This window comes from Rhinolophus sinicus, linkage group LG02 (genome assembly GCF_036562045.2).
Source record: "Rhinolophus sinicus isolate RSC01 linkage group LG02, ASM3656204v1, whole genome shotgun sequence".
Taxonomy (NCBI): domain Eukaryota; kingdom Metazoa; phylum Chordata; class Mammalia; order Chiroptera; family Rhinolophidae; genus Rhinolophus; species Rhinolophus sinicus.
This window is the reverse complement of record NC_133752.1, coordinates 9,229,007-9,255,387: the sequence shown is the minus strand read 5'-3', so window position 1 is coordinate 9,255,387 and position 26,381 is coordinate 9,229,007. Positions and strand designations below refer to the sequence as shown.

Here is a 26,381-nt window from a genome sequence, read left to right as displayed (position 1 = left end):
TTTTGAGTAGAGATTGGAATGAAGTTAGAGAGTAAATTTTGTGTGCATTTCCTTGGAAAGAAACTAAGGAAACAGAAAATACAAATTTAATACTTAGAAACAACTTTTTTGCATTCATTATGTTGGTTTTAAAAGTATTTCAATTAACCAGTTACAACACTGAGAACAATTGGTGTCAGTAAGTTAGAGAACAAATACAGTTCATGCAAGTATTCAACTCAACTTGCAGAAACAGAAAAGTTTAACTTAAGGGAACAGACGTGGTAGTGGGAACATTCAGTGTATCCTTTTGTATTAGTCATGTTTTATTCAGGGATAAATAGCACCAGTTTGGCAAGTTGGTTGTATGGGGCTTGTTAAAAACATTAACTTACAAATGTAGGTTGAAAATCAAAGTTTCCAACTAAATCAAAGCCATAAGGAATAGATAGTGTTGTGTGCAGTCTTGATGTAACATTTTAAGGTTTTCATAGGAATGAAATAAATAAATCTTGGCTGTCATTAAATAAAGATAGCCTCTTAGTGTAAATTCTCAACCTTCTTTGGCCCCCTCACAATGCCATTATTGTTTTGGTACAAACTATTCTTTCTCTCCTTGAATCCAAGTCAACTGCTCTTTAATTTTTTTGCAGACAGCATACATACCGTATTTCCCCCAAAATAAGACTGGGTCTTATGTTAATTTTTGCTCCAAAAGACGCATTGGGCTTATTTTATATTACATGCATCCTGAAAAATCATGCTAGGGCTTATTTTCTGGTTAGGTATTATTTTTGGGGAAACATGGTAGTTAGGTCTTACTTTTTTTATCCAGTCGAACATTGTTATTTAATTGATCTGTTTAGACCATTTGCATTTAATGTAATTATTGATATGGTTAGATTTATGCTTACCATCTTGCTGTCTGCTTTCCCCTTGTTTCATCTTTTCTTTATTCTTGTTTTGTCTCTTTCTGACTTCTTTTGGATTTATCAGTTACTTTTTAGTATCTGTTTTTATGCACTATTTACTAGTACTCATTTATATAGTGTTTGCCTCAGGATTTGAATACATCTTTTAAAAATGGTGGTAAAATATTCATATCATAAAGGTTACTATTTTAACCATTTTTAAGTATATAACTCTGGCTTTAAGTATATTCACAATGTTGTGTAACCTTCATCACTATTTACAAAACTTTTTTATCACTTGAAACAGAAACTCTGTTACTATCAAGCAATAATTCCTTATTCTCCCATCTCTCCCAGAGTCTGGTAACTTCTGTTTTACTTTCTGTCTCTATGTATTTGCATTGTACGTGATAGATAACATCATATAAGTGGAGACCTGTAATACTTGTCCTTGTCTGGCTTACTTCATTTCACTTAACATAATGTATTCAAGGTTCATCCATGTTGTAGTATGTATCAGAATTTCATTTCTTTTTATAGCTGAATATTCTACTGTACTTATATACCACATTTTGTTTATCCATTCATCATTGATACCATCGTTGATGGACACTTGGTTTGTTTCTACCTTTTATCTGTTTTGAATAATGCTACTATGAATTGGCATGCACGTATTTGAGCCCTTGTTTTCATTTCTTCTTTAATTTCTTTAGCAATGTTTTGTAGTTTTCAGTGTATAAGTCTTTTGCCTTGGTTAAATTAATTCTTAAGTGTTTTAAACTTTTTGATGCTATTTAAGTAGAATTGTTTTCTAAACTTTCTTTCAGATTGTTCATTGCTAGTGTATAGAAATAGAACTGATTTTTGCATGTTGATTTTGTATCCTCCTGCTTCATAGAATTTGTTTATGAACAAATGTTTTTGTGAATTCTTTATAGAGTTTTCTACATACAAGATCATGTCATACACAAAGATAATTTTACTTTTGCCTTTTCAATCTGGATGTTATTTGTTTGTGTTCCTAGTTCAGTTGCTCCAGCTTGAACATCCCAGTGCTATGTTAAATGGAAGCATTCTTAGTGAGCATCTTTATCTTGTTATTCCTCATCTCAGGGGAGAAGCTTTCAGTCTTTGACCACTGAGTATGTTTACTGTGGGTTTTCCATACATGGCCTCGGTGATGTTGAGGAAGTTTTCTTCTAGTTTGCTGAGTGTTTTTATCATGAAAGGGTGTTTGATTTTGCCAAATGCTTTTTCTGCATCAATTGAGATGATTGTGTGTTTTTTTCCCCCCTTCATTCTATTAACATGGTGTATTATGGTGCGTTATGTTGATTGATCTTCATATGTTGAACCACCCTTGCATTCCTGGGATAAAACCCACTCGGTCATGGTGTATAATCCTTTTAATATGCTCCTAGATTCAATTTGCTAGCATTTGTTGAGGATTTTTGCGTCTATATTTACAAGGGATATTTGGCTTGTAGTTTCTTTTTCTTGTGGCTTTAGTATCAGGGTAATACTGGCCTCATAGAATGAGTAGGAAGTCTTCTACCTCTTTAGTGTTTTGGAAGAATTTGAGAAGAATTACTGTTAATTCTCCTTTAAATGTTTAGTAGAATTCACCAGTGAAGCCATCTGATTTATGCTTCTTAGTTGGAAGGTTTTTGATTACTAATTCAGTCTCCTTACTTGTTACAGGTTTATTCTGATTTTCTGTTTTTTCCTTGAGTCAGTTTTGATACTTGTATCTCTAGGGAATTTGTCCATTTCATCCAGGTTATACAATTTGTTGGCATACAAGTGTCCACGGAGCTATTTTATAATCCTTTATGTTTCTTTAAAATTGGTAGTAATGTCCCAACTTCTGTTTCTGACTTTGGTAATTTGAATCCTCTTTCTTTTTTTCTTAGTCTAGCTAAATGCTTATCAATATTGTTGACCTTTTCAAAGAACTAACTTTTGATCTCATTGATATTTCTCTATAATTTTTGTATTCTCTATTTAAAAATCTCCGCTCTAGTTATTATTTTTTCTTTCCTTCTGCCAGCTTTTGGTTTAGTTTGCTCTTTTTCTAACTTGTTAAGGTGTTCAATTAGGTTATTGATTTAAGATCTTTTTTGATGTTCGTTTTTACAACAGTAAATTTTGCTCTAGGCCTTACTTTTGTTGCATCCCAGCAGCTTTTGCATGTTGCGTTTTTGTTTTTATTCTGTGTGTGTGTGTTTGGCCCATTGATTGTTTTATAGTATACTGTTTAACTTACACATATTAGCAAGTTTCCAGTTTTCTTTCTGTTACTGATTTGTATTTTGATCCCATTGTGAAATAAAATAGACTTTGTACGAGTTCAACCTTTTTAATTTATTAAAGCTTGTTTTGTGGCTTAACATGTTCCTAGAGAGATAGAATGTGCTTTCTGCTGTTCTTGGGTGAAGTGTTCTATGTATGTATGTATGTTAGGTCTAATTTGTTTATAGTGTTCAAGCTCTATAGTTCCCTACTGATCTTCCATCGAGTTATTCTATCCATTATTAAAAGTGGGGTATTGAAATTTCCAATTATTTTTGTGTAACTTTCTATTTTTCCCTTCGGTTCTCTCAATTTCTGCTTCATGTATTTTGGGGCTCTGTTGTTAGGTGTGTATATGTTTACAATTGTTTTATCTTCTGCATGTAGTGAAACTTTTATCAATATAGAATATCCTTCTTTGTCACTTGTAACCTTTTTTAAAGTCTTGTTTGACAATAGTATAGCTACTCTGACTCTCTCTTGCTTACTTTTTGTATGGACTATGTTTTTTTATGCTTTTGCATTTAGCCTCTTTGTGTCTTTGCATCTAAAGGGAGGTCTCTTATACACAGTACATATAATAGATGGATCATGCTTTTTAAATCAAGTCTGCTAATCTCTGCCTTTTAATAGGAGTGTATGATCGATTTACATTTAAAGCAATTATTGATAAGGATTTACTTATGCCACTGTAGTGTACAGTGGTATCTCGGTTTTCAAACGTCTCTGTTTACGAACATTTCGGTTTACGAACGCCATAAATATAATGGATCTATGGTATCATTAGATAGTAAAACTCATGCCAAATTTGCCGTTTTAAGGGTTGATTTTAAAGATCTGGAATGGATTAATCCATTTTGCATTATTTTCTATGGGGAAACCATGCCTTGGTTTTCAAACGTTTCAGAACTTGAACGGTCTTCTAGAACGGATTATGTTCGAAAACCGAGATACCACTGTATTGGTTTCTTGGACTGTCATAACAGAGTACCACAAATTGGGTGGTTAAAATGATAGAAATTTATTCTCTCGCAGTTCTGGAGTTCCAAAATCAAGGTGTTGGTCAAACTATGGTCCATCTAAAACCTCTAAGGGAGGATTCTTCCTCAATTCTTTCAACTTGTGGTAGACTCAAGTGTTTCTTGGCTTGTGGCAGCATAATTCTGGTCTCTGCCTCCATCTTCACATGGCCATCTTCCTCCTGTGTCTGTACCTCTTCACTTGGCATGCTCCGTGTGTGTGTGTGTGTGTGTGTGTGTGTGTGTGTGAGAGAGAGAGAGAGAGAGAGAGAGAGAGAAATTTCCCTCTTATAAGGACACCAGTCATATTGAATTAAGGACCACCCTAATGACCTGATCTTAACCTGATTAAATGTACAGAACACTATTTCCAACCAAAGTCACATGTATAGATACTGAGGGTTAGGCTTCAACATATCTTTTGGGTGGAGAGGACACAATTCAGTATATCACACCAGTGTTTTTTTTCTTATTGTTTTTGTTATTTTTCCTTTTGGTGCTTTATTTTGGCTATGCTGGTTGTGCCTTCAAGTCCACTTACCAGTTTTACAATGTCTAATCACTGCTAATCTCATTTCAATGTACTTTTTATTTCAGATATTGTGTTTTTTATTTCTAGAAGTTCCATTTGGTACAGTTATGCTCACTGCCCCTGTGTATACACATAGACACATATAAATATATAAAATATAGCATAATACATATATATATAAAAACATACAGAAAATATATAAACACATTTTTCAGTTTCTCATTATGTTTAGATATATATTTAATTCCTTCAGCATATTTAAAATATAAAAGCTGTTTTAAAAGTCTTTGTCTGATTCCATCATCTTTATTATTTATTGGTCTGTTCCTATTGATTGATTTTTTTTCCTGATTGTTAGAATGTCTAGTAGTGTTTTATTTGATGCCAGATAATGTGAATGATACACTCTTGAATTCTGGATTTTGTTCTGTTCTTCTTAAGATTATTACTTTTGAGTCACTTTCTGGTCTACACTATTTCTATAACATATACATTTCTATAACATTTTTTTTCCTTTAACATGAATTGTTAATGCTTTGTTTAAATGTTTCTTTCCGTTGTTGAGGGCAGAACCTGTATTTTATTAATCTCGCATTTTATTGTTTAGGCCAATGCCTGACATACTCGGGCATTGGTGATAACCTGTTAATGAGTCCTACTGCCCTTGGGTCTAAATTCTTGACCCTCTGTAGTTTGTCTCTTGTACTTTTCTTAAATCTCTTTATTTTTTACTTCCTTGCATCCTCACCTCTGCCAAAAAAAGACACCAGGAAACAACACACACACACACACACATACACACACACACACACACACACACACCCACCCTTACCCCCCTTCAGTAGCCATACTCAGCTATTTTCTCCAAGGTACCATTTTTCCTCTTCAGACACTTGCATTTGCTCTCTGTCTGTAACATACCTACATTTAATGACTAACTTCTGTTTGTTTCTCTCTCTCAGTTTAATTGTCACTTCTTATGGCAAACCTTTTTTGACCCCCTGCCTCTTCTGTATGTACCGAGAAGAGCACTGTATGGTATTATAATTGCTTATTTAGTTTGATTTCCCACTCAGTTCAGTGAGACCAGTGAGTGCACAAATGGTTTACTCAAGTATATTTGTGATATGAAATTTTATATGCCATGTAGTCTGTCCTTGGTATGCTGAAAAATTAAATTTTATAACATGAAAGCAGTCTCTGTGTTGAGATACCTTCTGAGAACTTTTAGACGACTTTTTAAAAGCTTTTTTATTTTTTTATTATGAGCTATTCAACTTTTTAGGAAAAATAGAATTAGTAATCTTTAAATCCTGTATTGTCTTCCTTTGAAGTCCGCTGTCTCTTAACTGCTGTGGCCCAGTCAAGCCACTGAGGTTCTGAATTGTCACTGTTGTTAATTTAAACTGTAGGGATGGATTGGGGAAATCTTTGACTTAAAAAAAAAAATCAGTTATTTTCAGTCAAAATATAAGGGGCAATGGGCATTTAAATCTCCTATGGGTATTGGGGTTTTGATAAGCTGTTTTTAATAGATTAATTTTCTCTTACACACGTGCAGTTACAAAACTTTAAAACATCATCTTTACCATTCGATGTCCCTCACTGAATATATAAATATGTCTGTAACTTTTTCTAATCTCAATTAATAGTTTACATACTTTTGCTTACCTCTACTTTCTAATTTCCATGTGTCTATATAACCATGTTAATGACCTTTTTACTAAATTTATTGTATTATTAGTTTCTTGACATAATCCCTTTCAAGATTGTATTGTTTCCAGTTTTCCCAATTTTTGCTGTTGTGGTACTGCTTTAAACATCATTGTACAGAAAATTGATGTTCTCAGTTTCGTTCTTGATATTTTTCAGCTCTCCCATTGTCATTTTAGCCAACTTCTCATTTTATCCTATTTATATAAATGTTTTTATTCTTCTAGCATATGCCATTAGGTTTTCATTTTTATTGAAATATAATTCACATTCCGTTTAATTCATCTTTTTAAAGTGTACAAATCAGTGGTTTTAGGATATTTACAAGGTTGGCAACCATTACCACTGTCAGATTCAGAAACATGTTCATCATACTAAAAAGAAACCCGAGACTCATTAGCAGTCACTCTGTATTCCTCTTTGTTTCCAGCCCCGGGCAACCGCTAATCTACTTTCTGTCTCTATGCTTATTCTGTCTATTTTGGACATTTCTTATAAATGGAATGATACAGTATGTGACCTTTTGTGTCTGGCTTTTTTCAGTTAGCATGTTTTCAAGTTTCATCCATGCTGTAGCATATTTCAGTACTTTATGACTACATTACATTTCATTTTATAGATATTATATAATATATATGTTGTTTGTCTATTCATTAACTAATGGACATTGGGTTGTTTCCAGTTTTTCGCTATTATGAATAATGCTACTATAAACATTTGTTTGCAAGTTTTATGTAAATATGTTTTCAGTTCTTTTGGGTATATACCTAAGGGAGTAATTGTTGAGTCAAATATTAATACTAACTCTGTAACTCTTTGAGGAACTGCCAAACTGGTCAGTAGTTTTCTTGGTAATTTTTACTTAGGCAGTCTGGTAGGAGAATGAAGATTACAATTCCAGGATTCAGGACTTCCTTCCTCTAAAATTGAGTTACTGTAATGTTCATCTTATAAAAAAAGTTTCATGAAATTGTTTATTGAATGTCTTGAGGAAAATGTAGAAAGTTTTCTCAGTTAAATGTATTCTTGCCTAAGATGAGGTTAGTTACCATGCTTTATAGAAATTCTTAAAATTTTCTCATTACCAAATTGAAAGGTCTATTATTAATGGTCCAGTGGGCCATCGTTATACATACATTTTCATGGGTTAATATATCCTAATTGTTGCATTGCTTCTCTTACAGGGTTTTGACTCTGGGAGGAGGGCTGCCGTATTTGGAGCACCTTAATCTCTCTGGTTGTCTTACTGTAACTGGTGCAGGCCTGCAGGATTTGGTTTCAGCGTGTCCTTCTCTAAACGATGAATTCTTTTACTACTGTGACAACATTAACGGTAATGCCTTTTAACAGTGAGACGCTTTTGAAGAAATTTATTTTAAACATTTTGACAATTCTGATAATTCTTAGGGTTTCTAGATTTCTAATTACCAAACGTTTTTAGTCCTTTATATTTGATACAGTTAAAAAATCACATAGGTTTTCATTAATGAGCTTCTCCAAAGGTCCTTTTTTTGGGGGTGGGGGTGGCGGCACATACTTCAAATATCTATTCTGCCAGAGTTTTCAGATATGTAATAGTTTAGTCATTTGAAAATGGCAGGTGGTTGTAGAAATACTAAAATTCTTACAAAGTTTTGGGAAATTCCTCTAGAAGGATTCAGCACTCATTAACAATTTAGAGGTATTGATATGCTAGATACATAGATTTCTTAGGGATGATTTCTTGTAGGACAGCTTTATAAAATTCAGTAGAAGAAGGAGGACTTTGGTAATATGAACTCCTGAGAGATCTTTGGTTCCAAATAAATCATGGAAGATTGAGGAAAGTGGTGAGTGTGATGTTGGGAGGAGGTGAGGTGCTTTAGACCTGACTGAAATCCCTATGGTACTTTGAAGATTGATTCCTAAACCTACTTTTAACAACCACCGGATAAACATTTCTTGATTTTTTTTGTTTTGTTTTGATTTTTAAGGCTATCCTTAACCCTTCAGTGGGCCTATTTATTATACTTTTGCAAAGTATATTCAGTGCCCTTTTGAGCATTTGATAGTTACTGTTAGAGACTGAAATGCCCAGAAGCATAAAAAGCTCCTTCTCCGTTATCAGTAAGCAAGTCAATCTTCTGTATTTATAACTGGAGAAAAAATGTAGATGGTTCAGAGCCTACTACGCCCTGTCTTTTTACAGCATACACTGTTGTTTCTGAGAGCCCAATTCATCGTAAGATGATGCGAGGATCAACTGAGTTTCTCTCAGGTGGGAAGGAGAATGGACAGGAGCCAGGAAGACTAAAGGAATGGCCTCTTTAATGACATATTAGTAGGTAGAGAAGTTAGCAAATCTGCTATTAGAGATTAGATTTTCCTTAAAATATATATGAAGAGACAGGAGCTAGCAGCTCTCTTATTTCTGGAATCACATTGGTAATGCAGGAGATGACCTTCCGTGTTCTCAAAATAGCAACATGAAGTTGGAGCGTTTCTTTGCTGTTTGTTGCTTTCAGTGTATAATAGGAATGGTGAAATGAATGTCTAAAATTGTAGTTGCAACATAGTGTACAAAAACAAAGTGTGATGGCTAGTGAGGCACTTACTTCTTGTGTGGATGCAGCAAGTTTGAGAAGGGGAATTTTTTTTAAAATGTACTGTCATGTCATTGTTGGTACAGTGTTATATGTACTTCTTAAGGCTTAGGAATAGGCCATATTGTGAAAAGGAATTAGTAAGCAATTATTTTTATAAGAAAAACATCTCATTTGTTGCACTTGACTTGTCCACATTGATTTCAGCATAGCTTATGCTGTGAGAATAAATTTCACAATCTAATTTGTTATATTATTTTGGGGTATATAGATGTTACAGGGTGAGGGAGATTGGTCACAGTTCATTTTAATGATCTGCCTACTTACTTTGTGTCTATAATTTTTCAAATTTTGAAATAATTTAGATGATAGGATAAAGTTAAATACTTAAAGTCTTTTGCACTTTGTTAGGATGTTAGAATTCCTTTGATTTTAACCAGTTTTAAATATATAAATTTTAAGTGTTCCAAAAGAGCTGCTACATTCCTTTTGTTGAATGTCAGTTTGTTTTTTTGTTTTGTGTGTGTGTGTGTGTGTGTGTGTGTGTGTGTTTGATAAGTGTGTGGTAATTTTCAATAAGTGAATTTTGGTGAAGATACGTGACTGAAAAATTTGGAAGGCAATTGACAGTGCTTGTATAATCCAATATTAAGTCTCCTTTTACAGCTTCTTAAGGCATCATTTGGGGGAAATGGAAATTCTTTAAAGTTTACAAGGTGACTTGTCATATTAACTTGTGTTCCAGAGTTCCAGCCACTTGCTCTTAAAGCAATGTTCTGATACAGTCTTTTCCTTAAAAGGACATATGGACAACCTAGAAAGTGTTAGAATAAAGTTGCATTGCATCCAGTTTTGCAAGATGACACGATTGATCCAGTATCTTTCACTACAACTCAACTTGTACAGTAAATACTGAGTAACTGCTTAGGGGAGGGGGGGCCCTTTTTATTATTTTTGAAAGTAGTTAATATACTTTATGCATGGTCTTAGAATAATAGGGAGCATATTTAGGTAACAATTATATTTTAAATATTTGAGAGTAACATTTAACTAAAAATTTTTTTTTGTCAAAAGGAGTTTTACCTGGTTAAGTACCAGGTTACTAATTAAAAGAAGTAAATACTGATAAACAATATTCATTATCTGAATAATAAGTGATAAGTAAAACAGAACAATCTGTTTCCTAAGCACTAGCAGAGATTTTGGAGACGATAATTTAGTAATCAGATATTTAAACAGTATCTATTGTGAGGAAGACACTGTACTGAACATTGACATAACATGTCATTTTGATTCTTCTGAATGATTCTTCATGACATTTAATTTGGTTGATAAAGTTAAGATTTAAATATAAAAATTTTTAAAATTGTCATTTAAGAAGTATTACATGAAATTGCATAGTTTTAGGTCTCTGAAGTACATTTGAACAACAATAGAAAATAAACTTTATACTGATGTGCATTTCAATATATGTATAATTTATGAATTAAGATAGATTAGCACATAGTTCTGAAGGTGATACAGTCTGAGATGATTTGCTCTCTTATGTTTTTAATTTAAGTTAAAGAGGAATTAAAGGTAAGTGAAGGTAAGTGCAGATATACAGCATAAGTAATATGCTTAAAATCCAGGCAAAATAAATCATTCAATAACAAAAATGTGGGAAAATAACTATAACCAACATAGTTCTTTTTGAATATTTAAAAAGTGCTTTTTAATAAAATTTATTCTTTGCCATGCATTTAAAGAATTTAATGATTAAAATTCAATGCAAATTTTATTTTCCTATTTTTTTCATTATTCTTCAATGTAATTTAGCCGTCATATAATCATATAACCATTTGAGTTTTCTATGTTGTATGGAGACAGACATTTGCTGGTGACAAATCAAATATTTAAGGGAGCTACCTTTTGAATTGTCAATGTCTGTGGAAGCCCAGCTGTCTCCTTGAGATACTTGGCAACATATCATATCTTAGTTATAGGTATTTCTTAACAATGTTGCCTCACTTTTTCTGTTGTCCATTTATTCCCTTCCCTGAACAGTCCTTCATTGATATTTAAAGATCTTACTGTTAACATTGCTTATGATTTCCATGCTTGGAAATTGCTGTTCTCCCATTTTCTACAATATGAGACTAACATAAGTTAAAGACAGTGGTTGTTTTTGCTTTTGCTTTGCCCCAGGCCTTCAACAGCATAAAATCTCTTCATGGATGACATCACTTTCATAGATTATCAGGATCAGACATCTGTGCTGTCAATGACCTTATGATGAGATTGTAGTTTTGCGGTAGTTACTATTATAGTTATTATTGAAGTCCCCTTAGGCTTCTCTAGGTAGATCCTACTTTACATGTGAGAGCACTGATATATTAATTCCCTCTATTTATTTATATATGTAGGATCCCATTGAAACGCAGATATTCTAGTGCATATGTGAGTGAGGTTGCCACATTTTATACCAAGAACTTTGTTTTGTGATAAATAAGGAGAAGCTGGCAGATAGCAATATTGGGCTACTTTCTACCTAATATAGGGCACCTATTTGTTTCTACATTTTTCTTCCCCTATTAAGCCTACTATCATCCCTTAGCCTTTGAGAACAAAGAGTGACCCAGGTGGCCGGGTGGAGACTTAGGGTGCTGGGCCTGTCTTTTGGGGCAGATGGTGAAAAGCTGTGTGGTATTTGGAAAGACGGGAATCTCTAGAATAGCTTCCTTAATCCAGTTGGCTCCTTTGAAGGCTCCCTTTTATTTTCTCCCTTGAAAAGCAGTAGCATACCTCACTTTCCATTACTTTTAGTCATCGTTTATGATTTTTTTCCTAGGCCACTTTTGAATTCACTGTAACATTTCTTCTTTACCTTTCTGTCCTTTTCAAAAATAGCAAGAGACATTTGGAAGTATTTTAGGGAGTTTTAGTTTGGAAAATTATATGAAAGTCTCCATGTCTGTTTTCTCTTATTTCTCCTTTTGAAAATATTTGGTTAGAATTACATACTGAGAAAATAATAATCAGATACATTTTTGCAAAAACCACCGGGACTAAGTGTCAGGGCAAGGTGATCGTAGTGAAGCAGGGGATTGGGTCTTGAAGAAAGCCAATGGGTGATTGGGAGGCAAAGCAATGACCAGTGTGTCGGCGGTGAGGTGAGACAGGAAGGGACAGCACGGAGAGTTAGGTGGGTTGAAAATATAAAAGCTGAAAATATATTCAAAGGGCAAACCTGGTCAAAGGTTAACAGTGAGAGAAGAGTTTCAAACCATAGGAGTCCTTATGAGGGCATTTCTAGTAAATACGATAATATGTACTAAGAAATTGTATTTTGACTTTGGTTAAGATGATTAACCTTATGGCTTATTTTAAAGGAAAATAATCTTACCAAAAATGCTACTTTGTGAATTTTAAATATTTGGCACATTCAACTTCTCATTTTAAAAATATAACAGATTTTAATTTTGATTAAATGAAAAATGGGCTTGTGGTAATTCAGTTTTATATTTGAAATAATTTTATACTTTATTGTGGAAAAAAATTAAATGTAAACATGGAATAATATAATGAATTCTGTGTATCATTGGCTTCAGCAGCTGTAAACCTGTGGCCATTCTTCTCTCATATGCCATCATCATACCTGTTCCCCACATCCCAGGCATCACATCAGTTTTAGAGTTAACATAAGTACTTGAAAATAAATGAAATAAGCTGTTGCAGGTCCACATGTGCTTGTAAAGTTCATTAGTTTCTTTTCTTAAAGATACGTTATCATTTCCGTAGTGAAATACATGAATGTTTATACTTCTTTGCTTGTATATCCTAAGAAATTTGTCATCTGTATTTTGTATATACCATTTCGGGGATACAAGGAAAAGTTAAATTTGGGAAATGAGTGTGTTCTGGGTGTTCAATTGCAAGTAGTTATTTTCTTAGGTTGATGTTAGCATAGTGGCTTTCTTTTGCAATGGATTGCTATTTTAAAAAACAAAACAGCTAATTTAAAATTATGTTTCTGAGTTATACTAGGTATCCAGAGTACTGTGATTTTTCAGTTATGACCTATTTGACATAGTCTACATAGTAGTTTTATTGAACCACCTTCTATGTACTCTTGTATGATTTTTACATATCACAATTGGCAGTATTTTGGTTCTTATTGATGAGTAATAACTACTTAACTGCTGTTCATTTGTTCCTGGTACAGACATACTGAAAGTCTTCATTGTAGTTAAAACATCCTTTTCCATATTTGCCTGCCTTTATAAAAACTATGATTAATTCAAAGTACTTAATATTTGAATATGTGCCATAGTATCTCCTTTTTGACATTTTCTAATTCTCAGCTATGTTCCCTAATGATCTTTTATGTAGTATCTGGGTAGCATAATGTGACAGGGTTAAAATGTCAGTTACTCCAGAGTGCTATTACTCTACTTTGTAGTTGAATCACAATTTTTATTATGTCTTAGATATGTTTATTTAGCTAATCATTCATTATATACTTAATTCTGAAAAATAATTTCACTTAACCCTACCATATGATTTATTTATGCTGCAGATGTTAGATTAAAATATGGCAAACATATTAAGTCTACATAGTTTTTAAATTTTTTTTATTTTGAATATAGTGTTTATTGTAATTACTCAGTACTGGATTCTTTAGCTGATCTATTACAGATAATGCTGTTTTTGCCTTAATTATATTTCTAGGAAGGACGTTCAGAGTATAAGAAATCTGTTAAGTTAACTTGGCAGTCTTGCTTGTGGGTTAACTCTTTTTCTTAGATTTTTATTTTATAAGATGGTTGCCAAAATATTATTTCCCTTCTTCTTTCATTTAGCTTTTGGGTTATGAATGATACATTAGTTAAAGTCAAGCCATTGGCAGTTTTTGTGTTTGAATGATTTTTTATATACGCATTGTGAGATTTTACTTCTATGTTATAAATTCATTGGTAGTAAAAAAAAAATCAATGTTTTATCTCTTTCATAAGCAAGATTATTTTTATGTGATCCCCAAGAAATTCCTCCTTTCACACTTTTCTGTTTTTATACAGGTCCTCATGCTGATACCGCCAGTGGATGCCAGAATTTGCAGTGTGGTTTTCGAGCCTGCTGCCGCTCTGGCGAATGACCCTTGACTTCTGACCTTTGTCTACTTCATTTAGCTGAGCAGGCTTCCTTTCATGCACTTTACTTATAGCACATTTCTTGTGTTAACCGTCCCTTTTTGAGTGTGACTTGTTTTGGCCCCATTTCTTATAACCTCAGAAATCTTAATTTACCAGTGCATTGTACAGTGTTTTTTCTCTTGTTTTTGTTTTAGAAAGGGATTAGGTCTTTTCATAAGGGTGAGAACAGTTTTATCAAATTTCTTTTAAATTGAATGCTTTGGAGATAATGTCACTAATGCCTTGCCATTTAAAGTACTTTTTAGATCATTTTGAGTTTTAAAGTCAATGGGGTTATTGGTTCTCTTTCAATATAAACACTGTACCAAGCTTTGTACATCTTTACAAACATACATTTCTGAAATTTATTTTCAAACACTGCACATTTTGGAAACCAATCTCTTTTCCATGTTTCCTTTATTTGAACAATTCTCAGAGGGCCAATTCAAACATACCCACATACAAGATTCTTTAAGATTATAGAATAAATTGGCTTCTTGGTGTTAGCTCAGTGAGCTAGCAAAGCACCAATTTATTTGTATTTGCTTTCTTCAAAGATTCCTGGTTCCTACCACTGTCCCTAAATTGTCAAATTTGGGAGGGATTTTTAAAAAATTCCACAATCATTTGAAAAAATGTATAAATAAAATCTACTTTGAGGACTTTACCAAATAATTCCTTTTGTGTTTGGATTTTATATAAATCTTAATGCAGTTCTACGTAAAGTAGTGGAAAATAGGAAGAAATATTTTATCTTTTTAGCTCTGATGAAATCATGACCCTGATAAGCAGTTTTATACGGATACTTAATTTTGTTGAACAGAATTGTCTTTTTGAAGTTAATTGTGCAGTAGTGAAAATTTGAATCTGGCTTATCTTCATTGCTGTGTGAAAAGATAATAAGAGTGGAGACCTGCCATTCAGACAGGTACATATTGAGTCAAGTTGTTGTTTTTTAAATAGATTTTTTTTCTTTAACTTTTATTTATTTGAAGTGTGTTTTTCTAGGACCCATCAGCTCCAAGTCAAGTAGTTGTTTCAATCTAGCTGTGGAGGGCGCAGCTCACAGTGGCCCATATGGGGATTGAACCAGCAACCTTGTTAAAAGCCTACTTGCTAACTAACTGCGCTAACCGGCCACCCTTTGAGTCAATTTTATATAATGCTATATGTAATTTTATGTCATGAGGAAGAGAATAGTAGATGGGATGCCGTTTTTAGAAATACATGCAAAGCTGTGGAAGAGAATGTAATCTTGCAGTCTTGTTATTTGTGGTTCCAGGTATTTTTGTTTGTTTTATTGGGGTATAGGAGGAGTAGGAGAGATATAATCTATAGGTAGACAAGTTTCAGTTCAAGCTAAGAGAAAACTTTATTTTAGAAAGAGTTGTCTAAAGATGAAAGAAGAATGTTTGATGGGAATATAAATAAGGAGAAGTCGCTCATGCTTTTAAATTTCACTACCATTTGAATTGAACACTCCAAGGGAAAGATCACCTGTAAAGGGCGGGTGTTCAGTGACTCTGAAATTTCACCTTTCTCTAAAGGTTTTCTCATTTTGACCTCACTCCTGTTAACATCTGCAAAATAAATGATGGAACCACCACAAGTTCCTTGCATGAAGGATCAGGCAGCTGTATAAGCTGACCATCTTACTTGTTGAGTTGGGTATCTCTTAAACTTAAGTCGTCCTGTCTTTTGTGGTGCCCCTAGGCCTTGCCTTCTCTGAAAATCTGGCCTATGCACAAAGTAAAAAACAAAACAAAATAATTATTTATTGATTTCCTTAGAGAAGTTGAAAGGAAATCTGAGCTTATTAAACGGTTACAGGGTCAGAATTTTCTTCTGTAAGGTTGACTGTTTTGTAGTTATTTTGTTTTTATTTCTCTAAGTGTTTATTAAAGTTTATTTGAAAACTTGACATCAGGGACTATTTCAAGAAAAACTACAAGAGTTTATCTGGAGTGAGATCCATCCAACCCCGTATTTCATCTTAGCTGTAGTTACGTGAACTGCATGGTAAAATTACTCATCTATAACCATCAAGGGAGGACTAAAGTTTATCTCCCATATAGTAGTTGGAAGACAATATAATATTTTAGGAGGAAAATTTTGATAATACTTATGTAAAAAAATCAGGATTAAATCATGGACTTGCTTTAAATGTTATGCTTTTAAATTAATTAATGTGAGCAGCTAATTTCCCCAGGGGTTCCAGTAATTGAGGTGCCTCCCTTTTGCTTTGTCCTATGTTGCTTGATGTTAGCAAACCATTAAATAGGACATGGCCGGCTTGAACCAAACTGATTTCAGTAAGTCAGGACATTGTTACCTAGCAACTCACATTTTTCTACTATCCACCTCCCCTCCAGTTGCATGTGGAGGTAGCATAATCTGCATTTAATTTTTATATATTATTGCTGTTTCATTATTAACTTAAGGGACTAGCTAATATTTAATGAATCACTATATATATACTTGGTATAATTTTATCTTGGGTTCTGTGATTGATTGTATTAACTATTATAAAGTTCATTCTTAGAATATAAGGCAACAATTATGTAAAATGCCCTGTGGTGCCTGACAGACATCAGGTGCTCAGTGCTGGGTAGTGTTCTAAGTATAGTCGACCCTTGAACACTGGTTTGAATTATGTGGGTCCACTTATACGTGGAATTTTTTTTTTTTTTTCAATAAATACCTCCACTGTTTTCAATCCATGGCTGGGAGTCTGGATGTAGAGGGCCGACTGTATGTTGATGTAGGCCATTTATACAGGGGACTTGAACATCCATGGATTTTGGTATCCGCAGATGAGTCTTGGAAACAGTCCCCCACAGATACTGAGGGACAACTAAGTCTCTGGGGAGTCAAACGTTAACATCTGGATTTTTGTGTAGGGGTTTGATGTCCCAACCCCTGCATTGTTCAAGGTCATCTGTACATACGTACTGACTTGTTTCATCATTACAACGTGATGAAGTAGGTAATGTAATCATTCTGGTCTTCATATGGGGAAAATATGTAATAGGTTAAGTAACTTGTCCATGGATTCCCAGCTAGTAAGTGGCAGAAGTAGAAATCTCTAGAGTTTATGCTCTTAACCCAGTGCCATTCTATCCATATTATTACATTGGTAACGACTGATGAGTCAGTCCCTGAACTCTCCCTTGAAGTGTTCATAGTAGAGGGATCAGAGGCATGTATATATAGTTGTAATATAATTTGATAGAGGAAGGCATAAGGGAATATAGCTAAAGGTGAAAGTTTTCCTTTATTTGGTCCTATCTTTGTTTTGTTTTTAAGTGAAATCCTATTCCAGATACATCAGTGGTTCTCAACTGGAGACAATTTATACTATAAAGGATATTAGGCAACATCTGGAAACATTTTTGGTTGTCACCACTTAGCGGAGGGGAAGGACGTAACTGGCATCTATTGGGTAAAGGCCACGGATGCTACTAAACATAATGCGCAGGACAGTCCCGAACAACAAATAATTACATGGCCCAAAATGCCAGCAGTGTTGCTGGTGAGAAATCCTACTTTACATATTTCTATTTTGTGTACATCTTTCCATGTCAGCACATACACTTAATCCTTTTTAATGGCTTAGTATGCGCTGCTATACCAGTACCATAGACTGCATGGCTTAAGCAACAAACATTCTCACAGTTCTGGAGGCTGGGAAGTCCAGGGTCAAGGTGCCAGCAGATAAGCAGCTTTCTCTTGTCTCTTGTAAGGCACTAATCCCATCTTGAGGGCTCCACTCTCATGACCTAATTACCTCCCAAAGGCCCCACCTCCAAATTATGTAGGTATTGAAATACCATTTCAAGATAGGAACTTGGGGGTGGGGGGAGTCACAAACATTCAGTCCATAGCAGTGTCTTAATTTTTTAAACTACTTCCCTTTTGATAAATATTTAAATATATTCCCTTTTTTCTCTAAAATACTATATTGCTTCAATGGGTGTGTATGTGTGTGTGTACACACGTGTGCTTGCTTGGTATTTTTGTAGGATATGGTCTTATGACACATTCAGCATTAAAAATAAAAATTTTGTATTGCAAAATTGTTCCCCCAGAAAAGTTGTATTGTTTGTTGGGTCTTAAAAGTATGGTTGTTGATACCCTGCTGGACAGGCACAGAAGAAGGGCATCCCAAGTAGAAGGTGAGCAAGTACAAAAGCATGGCGGTATGACGCTCTTAGTGTAAGGGGGAACTGTGGGTAGTCTGCACTGAATTTAGACTCAAAGTGGCAGAGACAACCAGGAAGATTGCTAAATAAAAACGCTTATTTTGCACAGTTTGAAAATTTTATTTCATTATTTGCAAATCTCATATGACCAATATCTCTTAAAAATATTCTCATGTCCTAATTATAGTTTCACATGATATAAAAAGTATACAATGAAAATATTACCTGTTGCGTATAAGGGAGGCAACATAGATCCAAACAGACAAAACATTTTTGGGATATGGGTGGATATATACCGCTAAAGCAAATTCAACATTAGGAACATCAATATTATGTACTCCAGTGCTATACACAGCTTCAATTAAAGGCTTCAGTTCAGAATAAGGCATGTGAAGGGGAAATCCAGAGAACTGAAGGGAAAAAAACAACCAACATTTTAGACATTAGTGAAGCTTAAAGATTTATTTTTTTGCTATGTAAATGTATGCAATTCTTAATCTCAATAAGAAGCCTTCCTTCTCAATCTCAAAGTATTTCTGTCTTTCTGTTCAGCTCTATGTTAGCAATACAGAAAATGGAGAGGAGCAAAATGTCTTTTTTGTTTTAGTTGCTGGCATATTGACTTGGTGTATAAGACACCTGCTAGTCACCCTTCACTGTTTCTTCCCTCTTCCTCGTAGCCCCTAGTTTGCACAGTAACACATGTAATTCCAGGGACCTAGATTAAGCTCATCAGTGCATTCTATTTCCATGGCCACAGTGATTGAGCTACAGGGATGGGCATGTGATCAAAGTGAGTCTCAGTGAATTTCAGGAAACTTGGGAATAATGGCACACAGATGCTCTTTCCTGCTTTGGCAGTATTTGTGCAGACTGTCAGTAGGGGTGAGTCCAGCCTAGACCTGTTCCAGCCACTTGCTACCACGAGAAAAGCCAGCCTGAGGATGATGCCATCACGTGAAGGAAGGCAGAGTGGGAAGACTTGCAGAAAAGTACAGCACTGATGCTACTGGCCTCTTAAATAAGCCAATAAATTATTGCTCAAGCCTGTTTGAACTAAGTTTTCTGTTACTTGAATTGAAACATCCTTGCTGAAAACCTGGCCTTAGAGGCTAAGTTTAAGCCAGTGAATAGAATTAAACATCCAACTTCACACTGTGTAGCCAGCAACGTTTACTGTCTTGGTTTGAGACTGCTTTCTAGCTTTTATTATCTAGCTGTAGGATGTGAACCCTCAGCGCTGCCGACAGGCAATAGAAGGTATATTGTCTATTGATGAGAATTTTCTTAGCAATGAAAAGCAATTGGTATAGAATCGTATCCTTTTAAAAAAAAACCTGATTGAGAGTGTTGGTTTTAACCTTTATGCACAGTTGAGTCTAACATGATTTAGCCAGACGTTTTCATTTTATTTAATTCTTGCAATGTATTTTATAAAAGTTAGTTACTTGTTTACATTGGATGATCTTATGAAATAGTATTTCATTTTATAGAGATTTTGCTATTTAACAATAGGTTAATTAATGAGATTTGAACTTTTAATCACACTTTTTAGTTTATGCTGCTTCATCCATGTGCTTAGGGGAGCAGTGTGGGTATTTTGATACCAAAAACCCATTATGGACTAATTCCAATTGGAGACAAGGAAGTCCACAGGCTCAGCTGAGAGCCATTTGTACTTACCCTGTAGTCTCCCAGCTGTTTCAGCAATTCTGCTCTGTGGTCATCTTCTACATCTCCTTGACTGTTTTCTAACAGAGGCAGGAAGTGACGTAGTGTGGATGTACAGTACCTATTCCATCGGGTCAGGTGGCGGGGCCTCCAGTCCATAATTTTTTCTTTTAGTATTTTTTCAATCCTGTTTATAAAAAGTAAACTCCATTTTTTTGCTGATTTGACTTTTCCCTTATAAACAAAAATAGTTTGTATGCAGTGGGGGTTCAGGTGATAACCACATTTTTTGTTGGTAGAGTTGTCATTCACTAGACATAGTTGGTAACTAATATGGACTAATCCCTGGGGATTCAAAAATTAACACAAGTTTTCCTTGCCCTTAAGGATTGTGTATAGTTGGGGTGGGAAATAGACCGGTGAATAGAATAGATGTAACAGATGCTTGAAACATAACACAAAAGAGGGAGTACTGAATAATGGGGATAGCTAAGTTCAGTACATTTAGGAAAATATTTTCTTATTATCATGAAATGTTCTATCACTTTGTTAATTGGTATCATATACAGACAGATAAATGAGACCCAAGCATAAGGGGTGGGGTTTCATCTGAAAGCTTCAAATATTTGTAGGGCTATTAATACCACATACTTACTGCTTGCCCTGTGACTTCTGTTCATGAGGATTATTTTTCAAAATTGCCTTAAAACTGCCTTTAAAATAGCCATCATCATTGCAACTTAATTTTTGATATCCTGTTTTGTGATAGGTATTGGGTCCAGAGGATGTGAAGCTTAGACATAGAATGAAAGAAAATAGCTACCACTTACTGAGTCCTTATTCACTAGGTACCTTGCTAGTGTTTTTTTACACATTTTTATTTATTCCTAACAATAATCCTATGAGGGGGAATATCCCAATTTTACTTTATGAGGGGAAAGTTGGAGGTAGGATAAATGATGTGACAATGACAGGGAGCTGGGATTTGAATTGAAACCCTGCCAGTTGTAAAGCCTCTTGTGCATCCCTAACCAAACACACACAGATTTAGGGACCCAGCCAGCTTCCTATTGTTCAACAGCTATAGGATCTGCTTTGCTTTTGCCATATAACACATATCTTTGTTTTGAGTTTCAAAATGGTTTGAGCAAGAAAACAAATTGCATTGCACTTCCGTATTGGAGAAATAGATGATTTGACTCTAATCAATAGTATCCTGAAACTATTAGAAGAAATAAAGATTTTTTTCAGGTATTAGTTGTAGGTGGGGATCCCAAATAAGGCTTTATTTGAATTTGAAATTGAGAGTAAATTGGTGTTTTCTAGTATCATGTTTCCCCGAAAATAAGACCTAGGCGGACAATCAGCTCTACTGCATCTTTTGGAGCAAAAATTAATATAAGACCCAGTCTTATTTTAATATAAGAATGGATCTAATATAATATAATATAATACAATACAATACAATACCAGGTCTTATATTAAGTTTTGCTCCAAAAGATACAGTAGAGCTGATGGTCCGCCTCGGTCTTATTTTCGGGGAAACATGGTGGTAGTATCTTAAGCTGGACCACATTTTGGCTTGTGTAATTTGACTTGTTGCTCTTCACACATCTTGATAGAATAGAAAGGCCATATAGCCTCTGGGATCAGAAAGCTCTGGCAGGGCTCACAGCCCCCTCTAGCACTTAACAAGCATGTGGGCCTCTCTGAGCCTCAGTTTCCATAGTTGTGAAACTAGGAGAATAAGTTGTATCTTGCACAGTTATAAGGATTACAGTGACTCAAATAGGCTCTTACCAATCTCCATGAGTTTGGTTTATAAACCAGCTGAAGTTCAGTAAGCCACTAATTGGACAGAAGAGTCATATTTAAGCGGAGGATATGATCTGTGGAACAAGACCCTTGAAAACATGATGTGGAGCTCTAATCTGAGGTAGGATTTTTGGAGAACCACCTATCATCGCTAGAATTCACTTCTGTTTGTCCCACACCATGCTGATGCTAAAAAGCCTCCTTTTGAGCCACAGGATTTAGGGATCACATTTGTACTTAGGATTTATAAACATGAATTGAAGTTGAACTGCCCAAAATATTTCACACTTATCCAGGCTGAGAATCATCTAGTTTGGAATTACACTCCTAATGACAGATTCCATGTGAACTTATGGGTATCATGTGACCTGTCTTGTAGCTCAGCCGCGGCTGCTTTGTCTGTGCGCTGGTAAATAAGCTCTTCTGGCTGTAAAAGAGGAAACAGTTCAGAAATTTTAGAAATCATTTGCACTTAATTTGAGTTGCTGTCATCCTAATTTTTTTTAAATTATGAAATATATAATCAGAGAATGATGTAACAGATGCCAGAAGACCCATGACCCACCTTCAGTAAAACATCACAAATAAATTATAGTGCTTCCTCGGTTTCATTTCCCTTCTCTCTCGTCACTGATGTAACCATGACCTGAATTTGTTTTCTAGCACTTTTCATTCAACATATATAGAGTAACTACTGTGTGTCAGGTACTTTTGCAGGTGATGGCGATATAATTGTGAATAAAAATCCCTGACCTCATGCTATTTACATTATAGTCAGTATAAATAGGCAAATTAATGAAATGCTTTTGATTTTACTACACATATCCATATCTCTAAGCAACATACTGTATTGTTTTGCATGTTTTCCAAACTTTATATAATTTATACTGTGAATATGCAACTTGCCTTTTCTTTCTTAACATCATATTTAGAAATAATAGCAAACATATTTTAGAGTGCTTAAGATTCATTAATACTGATTTATTCCTGTAACTACTATCAAATGTAAATTATGTACCATAATTTATCCTTTATGCTGTTTCAATTCTTAGGCAATTGCAAACAATGTTTCTGTGAAAAAATATTGTATATGTCACCTGTACACATGGGAGAATTTCTCTAGGGCAGTGTTTTATATTAAATCTTTTTTTTTTTTTTAAAGGTTTGATCACAGTAAAGAAACATTTTATATTACACACCAGTATACACCTATATATATATATCTAGCTCTCAAACAAAAGTGGTAGTAAACAATTCTAATGTTTGCTACTTGCAATCTGTGACCAGCCAGGGCCCATCTATATTAATTTTATGAGCCCCAGTGGATCATGTTTTAATAGCAATCATAAAATTAATTCAGTAAATTGACACAAGATTTAAAAATAAAATTACGTAGACTATGTTTTTTGATACTTTTTTATGTCATGGGACTCTATATCAAAACTTTATTCTTTCACATATGTTTACTGGTTTATGACATGGTATATCTCTTATTGTGAGTTAGGCTCAACTAAGTTTGAAAAACAAGCATTATTTTAGACAAAATATTTAGAAGTAGAAATAAGCATCAAAAAATATCTGGCTACCCAGTACAATGATTTCAAACTCTTCACTCTCTTTGTTGACATTTAATTGTTGTTAAAAGAATTATACCTGAACACTGGAAAGGCCAGGGTATGGAAGGCTTCTTGAAAAGAAAGATTTCCATAGTTTGGGCTTGGAGACATCAAAATTTATCCTTAGTGGGGAATCATATCGTTGAATATTAAACCAAATCTAAAAAAGACAAGACTACATTAGTGTATATGGTGTTAGGTACATATGCATGTGTATATGGATGCATGTAAGGAGAGGCAGCAGAGAAAGAGACAGCTCGATGACATGCAAGATGCACACTTTTTGTCATACTTGGATTTGTAAGACCGGCATGCATTTTATAATCAGTGGTATCTATCCTACATGTAGTTGTCATGGTCATTTTGTCACATGCTTTTATATCTAAAGTTGAGGTGCATCTGACTATTAACTGTAGATTGATGAAATAAGGGAGTACTTTATGATAAGAAACTTAGGTTTTGAGAGAAGACAAACAAGGCTACTCCTTTCTCAGGCTGGCCTTTCCTAACTGTTCTTCCCAGTCTTCTAATACTGTTAGGTGTCCACTCTGCTTCCACAGCACTCTGATCTCTGGATCACACCTGTCTTGTTGAGGCAGTGTAGCATATTGGTTCTGGAACCAGACCACTTGTATTTGAATCCTGACTCCGACATTTACTGTGTGACCTTGTATATTTAACTTCTGTGTGCCTCAATTTCCTGCTCTATAAAAGTGGGATAATAATAGTACCCACCTCATACGGATGTTGAGCAGGTTAAATTAGTTAATTCATCTATACCTTTTAGAATAATGCTTAGTACATAGTAAGTGCTCAATAATTGTTAGCTATTTTATTAGTGTTTGTCATTGTTGGTAATTGTCTATCTCATTAGACTGCTATCAGATTGTTGCCTTGACATTCACTGTTGTATCTTTAGCATCTAGCATAGCTCCTGGCTGGCATACACTGGGCATATTGAATGACTGTGCATGCATGGTCAATTTGTGCATTCAACATATTTTTCAAGGACCGAGTATGTTCAGGCTCAATTCTAATCACTGGGGATAAAGTAGTGAATGAAATAGGGTTCCTACCTTATGCAGTAGCTAATGAGAAGATAGCACAAAGAAATGGGATGTCAGATGATGTTACATGATGTGTGTGTAGATTGTGTCATTGGCCCCAATTCTTCACCCCTATGTATACCCATATCCTTCGCCATGTTACTTTGCAATTCTTCCCACTAAAGGGGCAGAAATATACTTCCCTGCCCTTGACTTTTGGCCAGTAGAATGAAATGGAAGTGTCAGCATGTGACTTGTAAGTCTAAGCTTAAGAGGCTCTGTTTGTTCTTGCTTGCCCTCTTGTGTCTTTGCCATTGTCATTGCTTGGAGTCCCAGAATAAATGCACCTGAAGCAGAGCTGTCCCAACCTGGATCAGCAGAGACTTCCCAGGTGGCCCACAGATCCATGAGAATAAATGTTTGAAGCCTTAGTTTGGGGATAGGTTTTTACTTATTGTGGCAATAGCTAACCATACAAAAGCTATAGAGAAAAGTATACGAGAAGAGATGAAATTTTAGGGTAGACAGGGAAGTTCTTAATGGAAAGGTGACATTTGATCTGCAATACAAGAAGTGAGGGAGAAATTTATGAAGATATCCGGTAAAGGGAGGGGTCATCTGTGCAGAGGAAACAGCAAAGCAAATTGAAAAGTGTACTTGATGTGTTTGAAGAATAGCAAGGAAGACAGAGTGGCTTTGGAGGAGTGAGCAAGTTAGAGCAAGTAAGAAATGAGATCTCTGGAGGATGGGTGGGGCAGGGTGGCTGTCAGATCACAGAAGGCCTTGGGGGCCTACTGAGCTAGGAAGTTATTGGAGTGTTTAAAGCAGAAGAGTAACACAATTTACCTTTTATTTTAATGGGAATATTCTTTGCTATTTTTGAGACTACACAGAAGGGGTTTAGGGGCAAGTAGTGAAGTCTCCAGTGAGTAGGCCATTTTCAATGATCCAGGTGAGAGCTACAATGTGTGGACCAAAATGGTAGCAGTGAAAGTGGTGAACTGTGGTCGGATTGTGGATATACTAAGGTAGAATTAATAGGATTGACTGATGGATTGGATATGGGAAAAAGGGGGAGGAAGAGGAATCAAAGATGACTCTGAGGATTTTGGCCTACGTAATTGGATTGATGGAGTTGCCTTTTACTGAGATCAGAAAAACTTTGTGCAAAAGGAAATCAGGAGTTTGATTTTGAGTGAACTGCGAGCAGTGAAATTGGAGATGTCTATTTGACATCTGTATGAAGACGCTGAGTAGGTGGTTGGATATTTGAGCCTGCAGTTCTGGGAGCTAGGTAAACTAGAGATACAAATTTGGGGGTCATCTTCATATATATGTTCCTAGGAAGATAAATAGAGAAGAAGTTTGATGAACTTGAACTTTGAAGATCTCTGGTTTTTCAAAATTGGAGAAATAAGGTGAAAGCAGCAAAGGACGCAGAGAAGTGGCCAACCAATGATACTTGGAATCCAAATCAAGAAATTGTTTTAAGGTCACAAGGTCTATAAGAACTACAATTATTTTGTAGGGTAGAGAATGTGCAGAAAAGTACTGGGAAATAATGCTGTAAAAAAAAATTGAACTCACAGAAATAGAACATATAATCCTAAAATTTATATGGGACCATAAAAGACCCCAGATAGCCTCAGCAATCTTGAGAAATAAGAACAAAGTGGGAGGTATAACAATACCTGACATCAAATTATACTACAAGGCTACAGTAATCAAAACAGCATTTTACTGGCATAAAAACAGAGACATAGATCAATGGAACAGAATAGAGAGTCCAGAAATAAATCCATGCCTATATGGCCATTTAATCTATGACAATG

General features: G+C 34.9%; 2 protein-coding genes across 8 annotated transcripts in view; one reads left to right on the top strand and one right to left on the bottom strand.

The window, feature by feature from the left end:
* The window catches only part of FBXL5 (F-box and leucine rich repeat protein 5), a 38,620-nt gene extending 23,746 nt beyond the window's left edge, over positions 1 to 14,874 (top strand). Inside the window, exons 10-11 of the mRNA XM_019740856.2 lie at positions 7,631 to 7,779; positions 14,086 to 14,874. Coding sequence (XP_019596415.1) covers positions 7,631 to 7,779; positions 14,086 to 14,162 — 226 coding nt within the window. The 3' untranslated portion in view covers positions 14,163 to 14,874. The remainder of the gene's footprint in view (positions 1 to 7,630; positions 7,780 to 14,085) is intronic.
* A 3,623-nt stretch (positions 14,875 to 18,497) lies between these two features.
* Positions 18,498 to 26,381, bottom strand: part of CC2D2A (coiled-coil and C2 domain containing 2A) — a 112,035-nt gene continuing 104,151 nt past the window's right edge. For all 7 annotated transcript variants that reach the window (XM_074321527.1, XM_019740860.2, XM_074321540.1 and 4 more), the window contains 4 exons: positions 23,541 to 23,663; positions 22,256 to 22,314; positions 20,085 to 20,259; positions 18,498 to 18,811 (listed from right to left, as the gene is read on the bottom strand). In XM_074321527.1, coding sequence (XP_074177628.1) covers positions 18,623 to 18,811; positions 20,085 to 20,259; positions 22,256 to 22,314; positions 23,541 to 23,663 — 546 coding nt within the window. In that variant the 3' untranslated portion in view covers positions 18,498 to 18,622. The remainder of the gene's footprint in view (positions 18,812 to 20,084; positions 20,260 to 22,255; positions 22,315 to 23,540; positions 23,664 to 26,381) is intronic.